Source organism: Oncorhynchus nerka, linkage group LG5 (genome assembly GCF_034236695.1).
Source record: "Oncorhynchus nerka isolate Pitt River linkage group LG5, Oner_Uvic_2.0, whole genome shotgun sequence".
Classification (NCBI taxonomy): Eukaryota; Metazoa; Chordata; class Actinopteri; order Salmoniformes; family Salmonidae; genus Oncorhynchus; species Oncorhynchus nerka.
Genome location: NC_088400.1, coordinates 64,893,889 through 64,913,405, shown reverse-complemented (window position 1 = coordinate 64,913,405; position 19,517 = coordinate 64,893,889). Strand labels below are relative to the sequence as shown.

Genomic DNA, 19,517 nt, shown 5'->3' with positions numbered 1-19,517 from the left:
CATACACCAGGACATACACCTCATGTACCAGGACATACACCTCATGTACCAGGACATACACCGTGTGTACCATGACATACACCACGTATACCAGGACATACACCGCGTGTACCAGGACATACACCGCGTGTATCAGGACATACACCTCATGTACCAGGACATACACCACATGTGCCAGGACATACGCCTCGTGTACCAGGACATACGCCTCGTGTACCAGGACATACACCGCGTGTACCAGGACATACACCACGTCTACCAGGACATACACCACGTCTACCAGGACATACACCGCGTGTACCAGGACATACACCACGTCTACCAGGACATACACCACGTCTACCAGGACATACACCACGTGTACCAGGACATACACCACGTGTACCAGGACATACACCACGTGTACCAGGACATACGCCTCGTGTACCAGGACATATACAACGTATACCAGGACAGTACCAGGACATACACCACGTATACCAGGACATACACCACGTATACCAGGACATACACCACGTGTACCAGGACATACGTGTACCAGGACATATACAACGTATACCAGGACATACGCCTCATGTACCGTGTACCAGGACATATACAACGTATACCAAGACAGTACCAGGACATACACCACGTATACCAGGACATACACCACGTATACCAGGACATACACCACGTGTACCAGGACATACGCCTCGTGTACCAGGACATATACAACGTATACCAGGACAGTACAAGGACATACACCACGTATACCAGACATACCACGTCTACCAGAACATACACCACGTATACCAGGACATACGCCTCGTGTACCAGGACATATACAACGTATACCAGGACAGTACCAGGACATACACCACGTATACCAGGACATACACCACGTATACCAGGACATACACCGCGTGTACCATGACATACACCACGTATACCAGGACATACACCGCGTGTACCAGGACATACACCACGTATACCAGGACATACGCCTCGTGTACCAGGACATATACAACGTATACCAGGACAGTACCAGGACATACACCACGTATACCAGGACATATGCCTCGTGTACCAGGACATATACAACGTATACCAGGACAGTACCAGGACATACACCACGTATACCAGGGACGTGTACCAGGACATACACCACGTATACCAGGACATACGCCCGTGTACCAGGACATATACAACGTATACCAGGACAGTACCAGGACATACACCACGTATACCAGGACATACACCACGTGTACCAGGACATACACCACGTGTACCAGGACATACACCACGTGTACCAGGACATACACCACGTGTACCATGACATACGCCTCGTGTACCAGGACATATACAACGTATACCAGGACATACGCCTCGTGTACCAGGACATATACAACGTATACCAGGATAGTACCAGGACATACACCACGTATACCAGGACATACACCACGTATACCAGGACATACACCACGTGTACCAGGACATACGCCTTGTGTACCAGGACATACGCCTCGTGTACCAGGACATATACAACGTATACCAGGACAGTACCAGGACATACACCACGTATACCAGGACATACACCACGTATACCAGGACATACGCCTCGTGTACCAGGACATATACAACGTATACCAGGACAGTACCATGACATACACCACGTATACCAGGACATACACCGCGTGTACCATGACATACACCACGTATACCAGGACATACACCGCGTGTACCAGGACATACACCGCGTGTACCAGGACATACACCACGTCTACCAGGACATACACCACGTCTACCAGGACATACACCACGTGTACCAGGACATACACCACGTGTACCAGGACATACACCACGTGTACCAGGACATAAGCCTCGTGTACCAGGACATATACAACGTATACCAGGACAGTACCAGGACATACACCACGTGTACCAGGACATACGCCTACGTGTACCAGGACATATACAACGTATACCAGGACATACGCCGTGTACCAGGACATATACAACGTATACCAAGACAGTACCAGGACATACACCACGTATACCAGGACATACACCACGTATACCAGGACATACACCACGTGTACCAGGACATACGCCTCGTGTACCAGGACATATACAACGTATACCAGGACAGTACCAGGACATACACCACGTATACCAGGACATACACCACGTATACCAGGACATACGCCTCGTGTACCAGGACATATACAACGTATACCAGGACAGTACCAGGACATACACCACGTATACCAGGACATACACCACGTATACCAGGACATACACTGCGTGTACCATGACATACACCACGTATACCAGGACATACACCGCGTGTACCAGGACATACACCACGTATACCAGGACATACGCCTCGTGTACCAGGACATATACAACGTATACCAGGACAGTACCAGGACATACACCACGTATACCAGGACATATGCCTCGTGTACCAGGACATATACAACGTATACCAGGACAGTACCAGGACATACACCACGTATACCAGGACATACACCACGTATACCAGGACATACGCCTCGTGTACCAGGACATATACAACGTATACCAGGACAGTACCAGGACATACACCACGTATACCAGGACATACACCACGTATACCAGGACATACGCCTCGTGTACCAGGACATATACAACGTATACCAGGACAGTACCAGGACATACACCACGTATACCAGGACATACACCACGTGTACCAGGACATACACCACGTGTACCAGGACATACACCACGTGTACCAGGACATACGCCTCGTGTACCAGGACATATACAACGTATACCAGGACATACGCCTCGTGTACCAGGACATATACAACGTATACCAGGACAGTACCAGGACATACACCACGTATACCAGGACATACACCACGTATACCAGGACATACACCACGTATACCAGGACATACACCACGTGTACCAGGACATACGCCTCGTGTACCAGGACATATACAACGTATACCAGGACAGTACCAGGACATACACCACGTATACCAGGACATACACCACGTATACCAGGACATACGCCTCGTGTACCAGGACATATACAACGTATACCAGGACAGTACCATGACATACACCACGTATACCAGGACATACACCGCGTGTACCAGGACATACACCGCGTGTACCATGACATACACCACGTATACCAGGACATACACCGCGTGTACCAGGACATACACCGCGTGTACCAGGACATACACCTCATGTACCAGGACATACACCACATGTGCCAGGACATACGCCTTGTGTACCAGGACATACGCCTCGTGTACCAGGACATATACAACGTATACCAGGACAGTACCAGGACATACACCACGTATACAGGACATACACCTCGTGTACCAGGACATACGCCTCGTGTACCAGGACATACGCCTCGTGTACCAGGACATACGCCTCATGTACCAGGACATACACCACATGTGCCAGGACATACGCCTCGTGTACCAGGACATACGCCTCGTGTACCAGGACATACACCACGTATACCAGGACATACGCCTCGTGTACCAGGACATATACAACGTATACCAGGACAGTACCAGGACATACACCACGTATACCAGGACATAGACCTCGTGTACCAGGACATACGCCTCGTGTACCAGGACATACGCCTCGTGTACCAGGACATACGCCTCGTGTACCAGGACATACACCACGTCTACCAGGACATACACCGCGTGTACCAGGACATACACCGCGTGTACCAGGACATACACCTCATGTACCAGGACATACACCTCATGTACCAGGACATACACCGTGTGTACCATGACATACACCACGTATACCAGGACATACACCGCGTGTACCAGGACATACACCGCGTGTATCAGGACATACACCTCATGTACCAGGACATACACCACATGTGCCAGGACATACGCCTCGTGTACCAGGACATACGCCTCGTGTACCAGGACATACACCGCGTGTACCAGGACATACACCACGTCTACCAGGACATACACCACGTCTACCAGGACATACACCGCGTGTACCAGGACATACACCACGTCTACCAGGACATACACCACGTCTACCAGGACATACACCACGTGTACCAGGACATACACCACGTGTACCAGGACATACACCACGTGTACCAGGACATACGCCTCGTGTACCAGGACATATACAACGTATACCAGGACAGTACCAGGACATACACCACGTATACCAGGACATACACCACGTATACCAGGACATACACCACGTGTACCAGGACATACGCCCGTGTACCAGGACATATACAACGTATACCAGGACATACGCCTCGTGTACCAGGACATATACAACGTATACCAAGACAGTACCAGGACATACACCACGTATACCAGGACATACACCACGTATACCAGGACATACACCACGTGTACCAGGACATACGCCTCGTGTACCAGGACATATACAACGTATACCAGGACAGTACAAGGACATACACCACGTATACCAGGACATACACCACGTATACCAGGACATACGCCTCGTGTACCAGGACATACACCACGTATACCAGGACATACACCACGTATACCAGGACATACACCGCGTGTACCATGACATACACCACGTATACCAGGACATACACCGCGTGTACCAGGACATACACCACGTATACCAGGACATACGCCTCGTGTACCAGGACATATACAACGTATACCAGGACAGTACCAGGACATACACCACGTATACCAGGACATATGCCTTGTGTACCAGGACATATACAACGTATACCAGGACAGTACCAGGACATACACCACGTATACCAGGACATACGCCTCGTGTACCAGGACATATACAACGTATACCAGGACAGTACCAGGACATACACCACGTATACCAGGACATACACCACGTATACCAGGACATACGCCTCGTGTACCAGGACATATACAACGTATACCAGGACAGTACCAGGACATACACCACGTATACCAGGACATACACCACGTGTACCAGGACATACACCACGTGTACCAGGACATACACCACGTGTACCAGGACATACGCCTCGTGTACCAGGACATATACAACGTATACCAGGACATACGCCTCGTGTACCAGGACATATACAACGTATACCAGGACAGTACCAGGACATACACCACGTATACCAGGACATACACCACGTATACCAGGACATACACCACGTGTACCAGGACATACGCCTCGTGTACCAGGACATATACAACGTATACCAGGACAGTACCAGGACATACACCACGTATACCAGGACATACACCACGTATACCAGGACATACGCCTCGTGTACCAGGACATATACAACGTATACCAGGACAGTACCATGACATACACCACGTATACCAGGACATACACCGCGTGTACCAGGACATACACCGCGTGTACCAGGACATACACCTCATGTACCAGGACATACACCACATGTGCCAGGACATACGCCTCGTGTACCAGGTCATACGCCTCGTGTACCAGGACATACGCCTCGTGTACCAGGACATACACCACGTCTACCAGGACATACACCACGTCTACCAGGACATACACCGCGTGTACCAGGACATACACCACGTATACCAGGACATACACCACGTATACCAGGACATACACCGCGTGTACCATGACATACACCACGTATACCAGGACATACACCGCGTGTACCAGGACATACACCACGTATACCAGGACATACGCCACGTGTACCAGGACATATACAACGTGTACCAGGGACAGTACCAGGACAGGACACCACGTATACCAGGACATACGCCTTCGTGTACCAGGACATATACAACGTATACCAGACAGACAGGTACCAGGACATGTACCAGGACCACGTATACCAGGACAGTACCAGGACATACACCACAGGACATACCAGACATACACCACCAGGACATACGCCTGTGTACCAGGACATATACAACGTATACCAGGACAGTACCAGGACATACACCACGTATACCAGGACATACACCACGTGTACCAGGACATACACCACGTGTACCAGGACATACACCACGTGTACCAGGACATACGCCTCGTGTACCAGGACATATACAACGTATACCAGGACATACGCCTCGTGTACCAGGACATATACAACGTATACCAGGACAGTACCAGGACATACACCACGTATACCAGGACATACACCACGTATACCAGGACATACACCACGTGTACCAGGACATACGCCTCGTGTACCAGGACATATACAACGTATACCAGGACAGTACCAGGACATACACCACGTATACCAGGACATACACCACGTATACCAGGACATACGCCTCGTGTACCAGGACATATACAACGTATACCAGGACAGTACCATGACATACACCACGTATACCAGGACATACACCGCGTGTACCAGGACATACACCGCGTGTACCAGGACATACACCTCATGTACCAGGACATACACCACATGTGCCAGGACATACGCCTCGTGTACCAGGTCATACGCCTCGTGTACCAGGACATACGCCTCGTGTACCAGGACATACACCACGTCTACCAGGACATACACCACGTCTACCAGGACATACACCGCGTGTACCAGGACATACACCGCGTGTACCAGGACATACACCACGTCTACCGGGACATACACCACGTATACCATGACATACACCACGTCTACCAGGACATACACCACGTATACCATGACATACACCACGTGTACCAGGACATACACCACGTATACCAGGACATACACCACGTGTACCAGGACATACGCCTCGTGTACCAGGACATATACAACGTATACCAGGACATACGCCTCGTGTACCAGGACATATACAACGTATACCAGGACAGTACCAGGACATACACCACGTATACCAGGACATACACCACGTATACCAGGACATACGCCTCGTGTACCAGGACATATACAACGTATACCAGGACAGTACCAGGACATACACCACGTATACCAGGACATACACCACGTGTACCAGGACATACACCACGTCTACCAGGACATACACCACGTCTACCAGGACATACACCACGTATACCATGACATACACCACGTATACCATGACATACACCACGTGTACCAGGACATACACCACGTCTACCAGGACATACACCACGTATACCATGACATACACCACGTCTACCAGGACATACACCACGTGTACCATGACATACACCACGTGTACCAGGACATACACCACGTGTACCAGGACATACACCACGCGTACCAGGACATACGCCTCGTGTACCAGGACATATACAACGTATACCAGGACAGTACCAGGACATACACCACGTATACCAGGACATACACCACGTATACCAGGACATACACCACGTGTACCAGGACATACGCCTCGTGTACCAGGACATATACAACAACAGGACATATACCAGGATATACAACGTATACCAGGACATACCAGGACACCACGTATACCAGGACATACACCACGTATACCAGGACATACGCCTCGTGTACCAGGACATATACAACGTATACCAGGACAGTACCAGGACATACACCACGTATACCAGGACATACACCACGTGTACCAGGACATACACCACGTCTACCAGGACATACACCACGTCTACCAGGACATACACCACGTATACCATGACATACACCACGTGTACCAGGACATACACCACGTATACCAGGACATACACCACATGTACCAGGACATACACCACGTCTACCAGGACATACACCACGTCTACCAGGACATACACCACGTATACCATGACATACACCACGTGTACCAGGACATACACCACGTCTACCAGGACATACACCACGTATACCATGACATACACCACGTCTACCAGGACATACACCACGTCTACCAGGACATACACCACGTGTACCATGACATACACCACGTGTACCAGGACATACACCACGCGTACCAGGACATACGCCTCGTGTACCAGGACATATACAACGTATACCAGGACAGTACCAGGACATACACCACGTATACCAGGACATACACCACGTATACCAGGACATACACCACGTGTACCAGGACATACGCCTCGTGTACCAGGACATATACAACGTATACCAGGACATACGCCTCATGTACCAGGACATATACAACGTATACCAGGACAGTACCAGGACATACACCACGTATACCAGGACATACACCACGTATACCAGGACATACGCCTTGTGTACCAGGACATATACAACGTATACCAGGACAGTACCAGGACATACACCACGTATACCAGGACATACACCACATGTACCAGGACATACACCACGTCTACCAGGACATACACCACGTCTACCAGGACATACACCACGTATACCATGACATACACCACGTGTACCAGGACATACACCACGTCTACCAGGACATACACCACGTATACCATGACATACACCACGTCTACCAGGACATACACCACGTCTACCAGGACATACACCACGTGTACCATGACATACACCACGTGTACCAGGACATACACCACGTCTACCAGGACATACACCGCGTGTACCAGGACATATACAACGTATACCAGGACAGTACCAGGACATACACCACGTATACCAGGACATACACCACGTATACCAGGACATACGCCTCGTGTACCAGGACATATACAACGTATACCAGGACAGTACCAGGACATACACCACGTATACCAGGACATACACCACGTGTACCAGGACATACACCACGTATACCAGGACATACACCACGTATACCAGGACATACACCACGTGTACCAGGACATACGCCTCGTGTACCAGGACATATACAACGTATACCAGGACAGTACCAGGACATACACCACGTATACCAGGACATACACCACGTATACCAGGACATACGCCTCGTGTACCAGGACATATACAACATATACCAGGACAGTACCAGGACATACACCACGTATACCAGGACATACACCACATGTACCAGGACATACACCACGTGTACCAGGACATACACCACGTGTACCAGGACATACACCTCGTGTACCAGTTGCAGCAACGTTGAGGTGTAATATAGATGCCAACTATAATGGTTAAGAGACAGTCCTGCATAAGACAAGTTCACTTTGTTGTAGGGAGATTCATTGTTCTGTTCAGACAAAGGAACTGTGAAAATAGTTCTACACTGACATCTGCTGGTTGGCATTGTTACCACACCACTTCCTCAACTATACAAAGTAATGACAAGCTCAAGCATCAGAGTGTGCAATGCATTGTGTGTGTCACCTGGGCACACTGGTCAGGTAGGTCAGCACGTTGTGGAACTCTTCCTCCTGGAGCTCGCCAAAAGCAGGGAATTCTGGGAACACGATGATGGGACTGCCGTTCTCAGCTCGACCCCCTGGGAAAGAAATTGGGGACGTTTGATTGATTAATTGATTACATTTGTTCAACAAGGAAATAATTTTGCCCTCAACTAGAAAGCACGTACAACCCCCCATATCCCCCTTTCAGACCCGCACAGAATAGACAGTGACAAGCTTTGGAATCCTTTAATTTGAATTAAGTTAATTAATTACCTTTAATGTGTTTTAAAACGTTCATGTACATCATATTCATAATGTCCATTACTCTTCTGATATATATAGCTAACATACCCAAGTGGAATGAACACACAGAGCAGCGGTTCCAGCCTCTCCTTGGGGACCCCCAGCTGTTCCATGTATTTGAACTATTCCACAGTTAGCAAACCGGATTCAACTTGTCAGCTAATCATCAAGCCCTTTGTGAAACGTCTGGGGGTCCCGATGAGAGGTTTTGAGAACCATTGACCCAGAGGAATCATGTGACGGTCTGAGTGGGGGAGGGGAAGATTAGAGGATGAGATATAGGATCTGTCTTCTCTCACAAAGCCTGGTGTTACTGCGGCTCTGCAGGCTGCAATAAATAGTATTTTCTATTTTTATTCTTCCTTTTTAACTCTGCGTTGTCGGGAAAGGACTCGCGAGAAAGCGTTTCACGGCAAAGCCTAACCCGTTGTATTCGGCGCCTGTGACAAATCAAATTTGACTTGATTTAGTGCTAGAGGAGGGTACAGGGAATGAGAAATGAACAGGTGTGAGTAGAGACAAACAGACAGGCGGTCTGTGTGAATCTCTGCACCAGCCGTGTCACTAGAGCAGAACCAGAGCACAGTGACCTGATCCATCTGGTACCAGACCACTAGAGCAGAACCAGAGCACTGTGCCCTGATCCATCTGGTACCAGACCACTAGAGCAGAACCAGAGCACTGTGCCCTGATCCATCTGGCACCAGCCGTGTCACTAGAGCAGAACCAGAGCACTGTGCCCTGATCCATCTGGTACCAGACCACTAGAGCAGAACCAGAGCACTGTGCCCTGATCCATCTGGTACCAGACCACTAGAGCAGAACCAGAGCACTGTGCCCTGATCCATCTGATACCATGTGTGTATGTGTGTCAGGCAGACACCTGCCTGAGTAGGCGACTAGAGGAGGACCAGAGGTTAATGATTACAACACAAAACAAGGCCTGGAGACACAGACAACCTCCAGGGGAGAGGACATACAGAGAGAACCTGGAAGGAACAGGAACACAGCAGGAGTCTTTAATGACACAGCTAAAACAGCATCGCTGCGTCACACTCTCACTCGCTGGGCTTGGAGTCATTCTAGTGGCGTACCAAGGCTGTAGCGTAGAAGTATGAATTACAACTAGACCAAGGGTCATCTTCATCAGTTGTGTGCTCATATGACTACTCATCAGAGGGTGGGCAGCTGTCATGAACACACACACACATCACCCCTGGCAACCACAGAGTTATTAAACACACTGACAGAGAGATGTGAAGACAAACAGACTCTACACAGACTGTATGCAACCTAAGAACAGGTTCCCGGGCAAGACTTGTAACAGCAACCATAAAACAGTTAGGAACTGAACCTCGTGAAATTCAGTTAGGAACTGAACCTCTTGAAATACAGTTAGGAACGGAACCTCTTGAAATTCAGTTAGGAACGGAACCTCGTGAAATTCAGTTAGGAACGGAACCTCGTGAAATTCAGTTAGGAACGGAACCTCGTGAAATTCAGTTAGGAACGGAACCTCGTGAAATTCAGTTAGGAACGGAACCTCGTGAAATTCAGTTAGGAACGGAACCTCGTGAAATTCAGTTAGGAACGGAACCTCGTGAAATTCAGTTAGGAACGGAACCTCGTGAAATTCAGTTAGGAACGGAACCTCGTGAAATTCAGTTAGGAACGGAACCTCGTGAAATTCAGTTAGGAACGGAACCTCGTGAAATTCAGTTAGGAACTGAACCTCGTGAAATTCAGTTAGGAACTGAACCTCGTGAAATTCAGTTAGGAACTGAACCTCGTGAAATTCAGTTAGGAACTGAACCTCGTGAAATACAGTTAGGAACTGAACCTCGTGAAATTCAGTTAGGAACTGAACCTCGTGAAATTCAGTTAGGAACTGAACCTTGTGAAATTCAGTTAGGAACTGAACCTCGTGAAACTCATTTAGAGACACACACACGCACGCACACTCTCGCTCTCAACGGGTGGAGTGTTAAATTCAGTCACACACTCAGCAGCCAATCACAGCAGCACATAGTGCCACACACACTTGGCTCTTCTAACTGTTGCCGGGCCAGGTTGCCAAGTGGATCGCAGTGACGATTAATTATTCACGGGCCGTCTATGTGCCGTTATTATCCGTGGTAACCCGATGTAGGGCCCTATCTGGGTTGGCATCGCCGTAGTAACGGAACAAACTGAGTTGGCCCAACTCTTTGGAAATAAGGGTCTGGTGTGGAACGGTTTTCCTCAGTTTACCCCCAAAGGTCGGATCGTTGCAAAAGTCTTAGTTTAGTTAAGTCATTTAGTTAAGTCATACAACATAAATCAGTTTGAACAACCCTGCTGTACTCTATCTGGCAGCAAGAGTGCTATTCCTGTACTTTTATAAATAGGAAAATGCTGACGGATTATGTTTTGATGTTTAGGCCAGCTACTTCACTCAGCTACTTCACTCAGCTACTTCACTCATATAGTGTGATATGATTGCTGCTCCATCAGTGGCTGTGTGAGCTTTGGGGATGGTTCACTGTTATTAGCTTCAGCCATATTGCTTAAGCTTTTTCCATCTGTGAAGGGAGATCTTCAAGGGCCTTGGCATAGCGTTGGGATTGGCTCACTCGGATGTTTGGGATTGAACCCCTATGAGAGGTAACTATGAAGGAGGGAGCGATGGAGGGAAAAGAAAAAGACTGACCTGAGAGGAAAGCAAACCGTTTCCTGAGGTCAGGATCGATGTCTGCAGCAAACAGACGATCACTCTCCTGCTGCATGATGTCATCTGGAAGATAAGAGACAAAAAAACATAAACTACAGATACAGTAACATACAGTATTTACAACAATAGATGACAGATACAGTAACATACAGTATTTACAACAATAGATGACAGATACAGTAACATACAGTATTTACAACAATAGATGACAGATACAGTAACACAGTATTTACAACAATAGATGACAGATACAGTAACATACAGTATTTACAACAATAGATGACAGATACAGTAACATACAGTATTTACAACAATAGATGACAGATACAGTAACATACAGTATTTACAACAATAGATGACAGATACAGTAACATACAGTATTTACAACAATAGATGACAGATACAGTAACATACAGTATTTACAACAATAGATGACAGATACAGTAACATACAGTATTTACAACAATAGATGACAGATACAGTAACATACAGTATTTACAACAATAGATGACAGTTACAGTAACATACAGTATTTTTAATTTTTTTATTTTACCTTTATTTTACTAGGCAAGTCAGTTAAGAACAAATTCTTATTTTCAATGACGGCCTAGGAACAGTGGGTTAACTGCCTGTTCAGGGGCAGAACGACAGATTTGTACCTTGTCAGCTTGGGGATTCGAACTTGCAACCTTTCGGTTACTAGTCCAACGCTCTAACCACTAGGCTACCCTAGTAGCCTACATTAATAGATGACAGTTACAGTAACATACAGTATTTACATGAATAGATGACAGTTAGTAACATACAGTATTTACAATGAAAGATGACAGTTACATACAGTATTTACAACAATAGATGACAGTTACAATAACACAGTATTTACAACAATAGATGACAGTAACATACAGTATTTACATGAATAAAGCATAGTATTAGTCACACAGACACCTGGAATGACATGACAGAGAGAGGAGCAGAGGAACCACTGACCCACTTCTCAAGGAGAAGTCCTCCCAAATCCCCCCTTTTCTCCAACTTTCAGTCCCAGTCTCAGTGAGGAAGAGAGAGGGGAGACCCACTGACCCACTTCTCAAGGAGAAGTCCAAAACAGATTATTATAATCCACTGTGCATGGAGAGGGGAGGAAATACTAATCCCTCCTCTCAGCCTCTCCCCTCTCTCCTCCTCCCCTCAGCCTCTCCCCTCTTTCCTCCTCCCCTCTTTCCTCCTCTCAGCCTCTCTCCTCTACCCTCCTCGGCCTCTCCCCTTCTCCCCTCAGCCTCTCCCCTCCTCCCCTCAGCCTCTCCCCCCTCTCCTCCTCCCCTCAGCCTCTCCCCCCTCTCCTCCTCCCTCAGCCTCTCCCCTCTCTCCTCCTCCCCTCTCTCTCAGCCTCTTTCCTCCTCCCCCCTCTCCTCCTCTCCCCCTCTCGCTTCCTCACTGAGACTGGGATTTGGGAGGACTTCTCCTTGAGAAGTGGGTCAGTGGTTCCTCTGCTCCTCTCTCTGTCATGTCATTCCAGGTGTCTGTGTGACTAATACTATGCTTTATTCATGTAAATACTGTATGTTACTGTATCTGTCATCTATTGTTGTAAATACTGTATGTGCCTGTCTGTGTGAGTGAGTGAGTGAAAGAGAGAGAGAGAGAGAGAAAGGCTAGTGGAAAGAGGAGGGTTGTTTGGGGGGTATGGTAGTGGTCCTGTGAATTGACAATGCTGTGTGTGTTCGCTGGCAGTAGGGGAGTGTACTGGTGAGAGGTGAGGGTGGTTGCAGGGGGAAGTGTTTGGTGAGAGGTGAGGGTGGTTGCAGGGGGTAGTGTATGGTGAGAGGTGAGGGTGGTTGCAGGGGGTAGTGTATGGTGAGAGGTGAGGGTGGTTGCAGGGGGTAGTGTATGGTGAGAGGTGAGGGTGGTTGCAGGGGTAGTGTATGGTGAGAGGTGAGGGTGGTTGCAGGGGGTAGTGTATGGTGAGAGGTGAGGGTGGTTGCAGGGGGTAGTGTATGGTGAGAGGTGAGGGTGGTTGCAGGGGGTAGTGTATGGTGAGAGGTGAGGGTGGTTACAGGGGGTAGTGTATGGTGAGAGGTGAGGGTGGTTGCAGGGGGTAGTGTATGGTGAGAGGTGAGGGTGGTTGCAGGGGGTAGTGTATGGTGAGAGGTGAGGGTGGTTGCAGGGGGTAGTGTATGGTGAGAGGTGAGGGTGGTTGCAGGGGGTAGTGTATGGTGAGAGGTGAGGGTGGTTGCAGGGGGTAGTGTATGGTGAGAGGTGAGGGTGGTTACAGGGGGTAGTGTATGGTGAGAGGTGAGGGTGGTTGCAGGGGGTAGTGTATGGTGAGAGGTGAGGGGGTGGTTGCAGGGGGTAGTGTATGGTGAGAGGTGAGGGTGGTTACAGGGGGTAGTGTATGGTGAGAGGTGAGGGTGGTTGCAGGGGTAGTGTATGGTGAGAGGTGAGGGTGGTTGCAGGGGGTAGTGTATGGTGAGAGGTGAGGGTGGTTACAGGGGGTAGTGTATGGTGAGAGGTGAGGGTGGTTGCAGGGGGTAGTGTATGGTGAGAGGTGAGGGTGGTTGCAGGGGGTAGTGTATGGTGAGAGGTGAGGGTGGTTGCAGGGGGTAGTGTATGGTGAGAGGTGAGGGTGGGGTGGTGGTGAGAGGTGGGGTAGTGTATGGTGAGAGGTGTGAGGGTGGTTGCAGGGGGTAGTGTATGGTGAGAGGTGAGGGTGGTTGCAGGGGGTAGTGTATGGTGAGAGGTGAGGGTGGTTGCAGGGGGTAGTGTATGGTGAGAGGTGAGGGTGGTTGCAGGGGGTAGTGTATGGTGAGAGGTGAGGGTGGTTACAGGGGGTAGTGTATGGTGAGAGGTGAGGGTGGTTGCAGGGGGTAGTGTATGGTGAGAGGTGAGGGTGGTTGCAGGGGGTAGTGTATGGTGAGAGGTGAGGGTGGTTACAGGGGGTAGTGTATGGTGAGAGGTGAGGGTGGTTGCAGGGGGTAGTGTATGGTGAGAGGTGAGGGTGGTTGCAGGGGGTAGTGTATGGTGAGAGGTGAGGGTGGTTGCAGGGGGTAGTGTATGGTGAGAGGTGAGGGTGGTTGCAGGGGGTAGTGTATGGTGAGAGGTGAGGGTGGTTGCAGGGGGTAGTGTATGGTGAGAGGTGAGGGTGGTTGCAGGGGTAGTGTATGGTGAGAGGTGAGGGTGGTTACAGGGGGTAGTGTATGGTGAGAGGTGAGGGTGGTTGCAGGGGGTAGTGTATGGTGAGAGGTGAGGGTGGTTACAGGGGGTAGTGTATGGTGAGAGGTGAGGGTGGTTGCAGGGGGTAGTGTATGGTGAGAGGTGAGGGTGGTTGCAGGGGGTAGTGTATGGTGAGAGGTGAGGGTGGTTGCAGGGGGTAGTGTATGGTGAGAGGTGAGGGTGGTTGCAGGGGGTAGTGTATGGTGAGAGGTGAGGGTGGTTACAGGGGGTAGTGTATGGTGAGAGGTGAGGGTGGTTGCAGGGGGTAGTGTATGGTGAGAGGTGAGGGTGGTTGCAGGGGGTAGTGTATGGTGAGAGGTGAGGGTGGTTGCAGGGGGTAGTGTATGGTGAGAGGTGAGGGTGGTTGCAGGGGGTAGTGTATGGTGAGAGGTGAGGGTGGTTACAGGGGGTAGTGTATGGTGAGAGGTGAGGGTGGTTGCAGGGGGTAGTGTATGGTGAGAGGTGAGGGTGGTTGCAGGGGGTAGTGTATGGTGAGAGGTGAGGGTGGTTACAGGGGGTAGTGTATGGTGAGAGGTGAGGGTGGTTGCAGGGGTAGTGTATGGTGAGAGGTGAGGGTGGTTGCAGGGGGTAGTGTATGGTGAGAGGTGAGGGTGGTTGCAGGGGGTAGTGTATGGTGAGAGGTGAGGGTGGTTGCAGGGGGTAGTGTATGGTGAGAGGTGAGGGTGGTTACAGGGGGTAGTGTATGGTGAGAGGTGAGGGTGGTTGCAGGGAGTAGTGTATGGTGAGAGGTGAGGGTGGTTGCAGGGGGTAGTGTATGGTGAGAGGTGAGGGTGGTTGCAGGGGGTAGTGTATGGTGAGAGGTGAGGGTGGTTGCAGGGGGTAGTGTATGGTGAGAGGTGAGGGTGGTTGCAGGGGGTAGTGTATGGTGAGAGGTGAGGGTGGTTGCAGGGGGTAGTGTATGGTGAGAGGTGAGGGTGGTTGCAGGGGGTAGTGTATGGTGAGAGGTGAGGGTGGTTGCAGGGGGTAGTGTATGGTGAGAGGTGAGGGTGGTTACAGGGGGTAGTGTATGGTGAGAGGTGAGGGTGGTTGCAGGGGTAGTGTATGGTGAGAGGTGAGGGTGGTTGCAGGGGGTGGTGTATGGTGAGAGGTGAGGGTGGTTGCAGGGGGTAGTGTATGGTGAGAGGTGAGGGTGGTTGCAGGGGGTAGTGTATGGTGAGAGGTGAGGGTGGTTGCAGGGGGTAGTGTATGGTGAGAGGTGAGGGTGGTTGCAGGGGGTAGTGTATGGTGAGAGGTGAGGGTGGTTGCAGGGGTAGTGTATGGTGAGAGGTGAGGGTGGTTGCAGGGGGTAGTGTATGGTGAGAGGTGAGGGTGGTTGCAGGGGGTAGTGTATGGTGAGAGGTGAGGGTGGTTACAGGGGGTAGTGTATGGTGAGAGGTGAGGGTGGTTGCAGGGGGTAGTGTATGGTGAGAGGTGAGGGTGGTTACAGGGGGTAGTGTATGGTGAGAGGTGAGGGTGGTTGCAGGGGGTAGTGTATGGTGAGAGGTGAGGGTGGTTGCAGGGGTAGTGTATGGTGAGAGGTGAGGGTGGTTGCAGGGGGTAGTGTATGGTGAGAGGTGAGGGTGGTTGCAGGGGGTAGTGTATGGTGAGAGGTGAGGGTGGTTACAGGGGGTAGTGTATGGTGAGAGGTGAGGGTGGTTGCAGGGGGTAGTGTATGGTGAGAGGTGAGGGTGGTTGCAGGGGGTAGTGTATGGTGAGAGAGAGAGAGGCGAAGGTCGAGAGCCATGATTCCTCCGAAACATGACCCAACCAAGCTGCACTGCTTCTTGACACAATGCATATCCAATCCGGAAGCCAGCCGCACCAATGTGTCGGATGAAACACCGTACACGCCGTACACCTGGCGACCTGGTCAGCGTGCACTGCGCCCGGCCCGCCACAGGAATCACTAGTGCACGATGAGACAAGGATACCCCTGCCGGCCAAACCCTCCCTAACCCGGATGACGCTGGGCCATTTGTGCGCCGCCCCATCGGCCTCCCAGTCGCGGCCGGCTGCGACAGAGCCTGGGCTCGAACCCAGAATCTCTGGTGGCACAGCTAGCACTGCGATGCAGTGCATTAGACCACTGTGCCACCCGGGAGAACCTTTTTTTGCTTTCTTGAGTAAGGCAGCTCCAAAATGCATGTGTTTCAGCCTAGCTCAGTGCTTTCTGTGGTGGTGGGGCAGCCAGCGTAGGTGGTTGGTTGTTGGTAGTTGCGCCGTGATTGGCTCAGTGTTCTGTCACTCATGGGAACACTGCGTCACCACAAAATCACAGGTAGAGCTCGAAAATTCAAGCCCCTGGGGTGCTGCCATAGAGTTACATTAGAAGTGCCCATCCAAGAAGGCTCAAGGTCAATAGCCACAGATAAAATGACGTCAAATCCCCTTATATCTACCGTAGTTTTGATTGGACTGATCATATAAACATCATACCTTCAAAATCTTAGCTAGCAGTCATCATCATTAATCAATGAAGTTTATTTATAAAGCCCTTTTCACATCAGCCGATGTCACAAAGTGCTGTACAGAAACCCAGCCTAAAACCCCAAACAGCAAGCAATGCAGATGTAGAAGCACGGTGGCTAGGAAAAACTCCCCAGAAAGGCCAGATCCTAGGAAGATACCTAGAGAGGAACTAGGCTCTGAGGGGTAGCCAGTCCTCTTCTGGCTGTGATGGGTGGAGATTATAAGAGAACATGGCCAAGATGTTCAGACGTTCATAGATGACCAGAATCAAGTCGACAATATACTGGCAAATCCTTTTCAATCCTTATCATACGAAGAGAAATTAAAGATAAAACGTATCGGTGCTCATCGGTCATGAAAATTACACAACAAGTTGGAAATCGCAAATTCAACAATGAGTGGTTTGGAAGGAATCAGTGGCTAACTGCAAGTGTTACAAAGCAATCACTAGCCTGCTATTCAGACGAGTGGGCATGTGGTCCAAGTCTGGGTTTAAGAGTCTCTTTTCCAAGCTTAAAAGGATAAACATTCAACACTATGGTTGAATACATTGGCCATGCTGTCAATCCAACATGACTTGTGCCGCGTTCAAAACAACTGGAAACTCGTAACTGGAAACTGGGAACTCTGAACAAGCTCCGACTAGGAAAATACGGTCATACAACTCGGAATTCCAAGTCGGGAACTCGAGCCTCTTTCTTGAGCTCCGACCTGAAGATCACTGATGTCATGATTCAACCCTGTTTTTTTTCCTGAGTTCCCGGTTGTCTTGAAAGCACCATAAATCCAGAGAATGCCAGACTTTGAGGACAAAGTTTAATGACAAAATTAGCCCACGAAGGACCGCGGCGCCACTTTCCTGTTGAAGTGAGCACAGCACAACAAGGGGAGTCCAAAAATGTCTTGTATGCTGCTGCATCAATGATGTAATATGCCAGGGTGTCCTGGCCATAGAGAGGCTATTATTCTCTATTTTAGTTAGGCCAGGGTGTGACTAGGGTGGGCATTCTAGTTTCTTTATTTCTATTTCTTTGTTTTTGGCCGAGTGTGGTTCCCAATCAGAGGCAGCTGTCTATCGTTGTCTCTGATTGGGAATCATACTTAGGCAGCCTTTTTCCAACCTGGTTTTTGTGTATAGTTTATTTGCCTTACAGAACTGTTCGTCTTTCACTTTTGTAATTTTGTTTGAGTGTTTTGCTAAATAAAAATCATGAACACCTACCACGCTGCGCTTTGGTCCGATCCTCATTCCGACGAGAGCCGTAACATATGTACACATAGGTAACATATATACATTGTAGCTAAGAAAGTAATGCAAAGTGTATGTTATGTCGCAAGCTGTTAGTAGCCCATGTGCCTCACTCTAATAATTTGTTCCTTTTCCCCCTCATAATTCCACCTACTGTTCTGACTTGGTGGTGCACATGTAGCCTATAGCCTGTTTTAGATTAATGTAATCATGAATATTGTAAGAGCTTTTATTGTCTGCTTATACGTCTCCTTTATTTATCCTACGGTTCTGACTTGGTGTACCGTGAGAATACTGTAAGAACGGCCCATGTTCTGA

General features: G+C 49.4%; 1 protein-coding gene across 10 annotated transcripts in view; it reads right to left on the bottom strand.

The window, feature by feature from the left end:
* The window catches only part of LOC115120228 (guanine nucleotide exchange factor DBS-like), an 87,981-nt gene that overhangs the window by 35,042 nt on the left and 33,422 nt on the right, over positions 1–19,517 (bottom strand). For all 10 annotated transcript variants that reach the window (XM_065018920.1, XM_065018913.1, XM_065018915.1 and 7 more), the window contains exons 2-3: positions 12,248–12,331; positions 9,236–9,350 (exon numbers count right to left, since the gene is read on the bottom strand). In XM_065018920.1, the coding sequence (XP_064874992.1) occupies positions 9,236–9,350; positions 12,248–12,323 (191 nt within the window). In that variant the 5' untranslated portion in view covers positions 12,324–12,331. The remainder of the gene's footprint in view (positions 1–9,235; positions 9,351–12,247; positions 12,332–19,517) is intronic.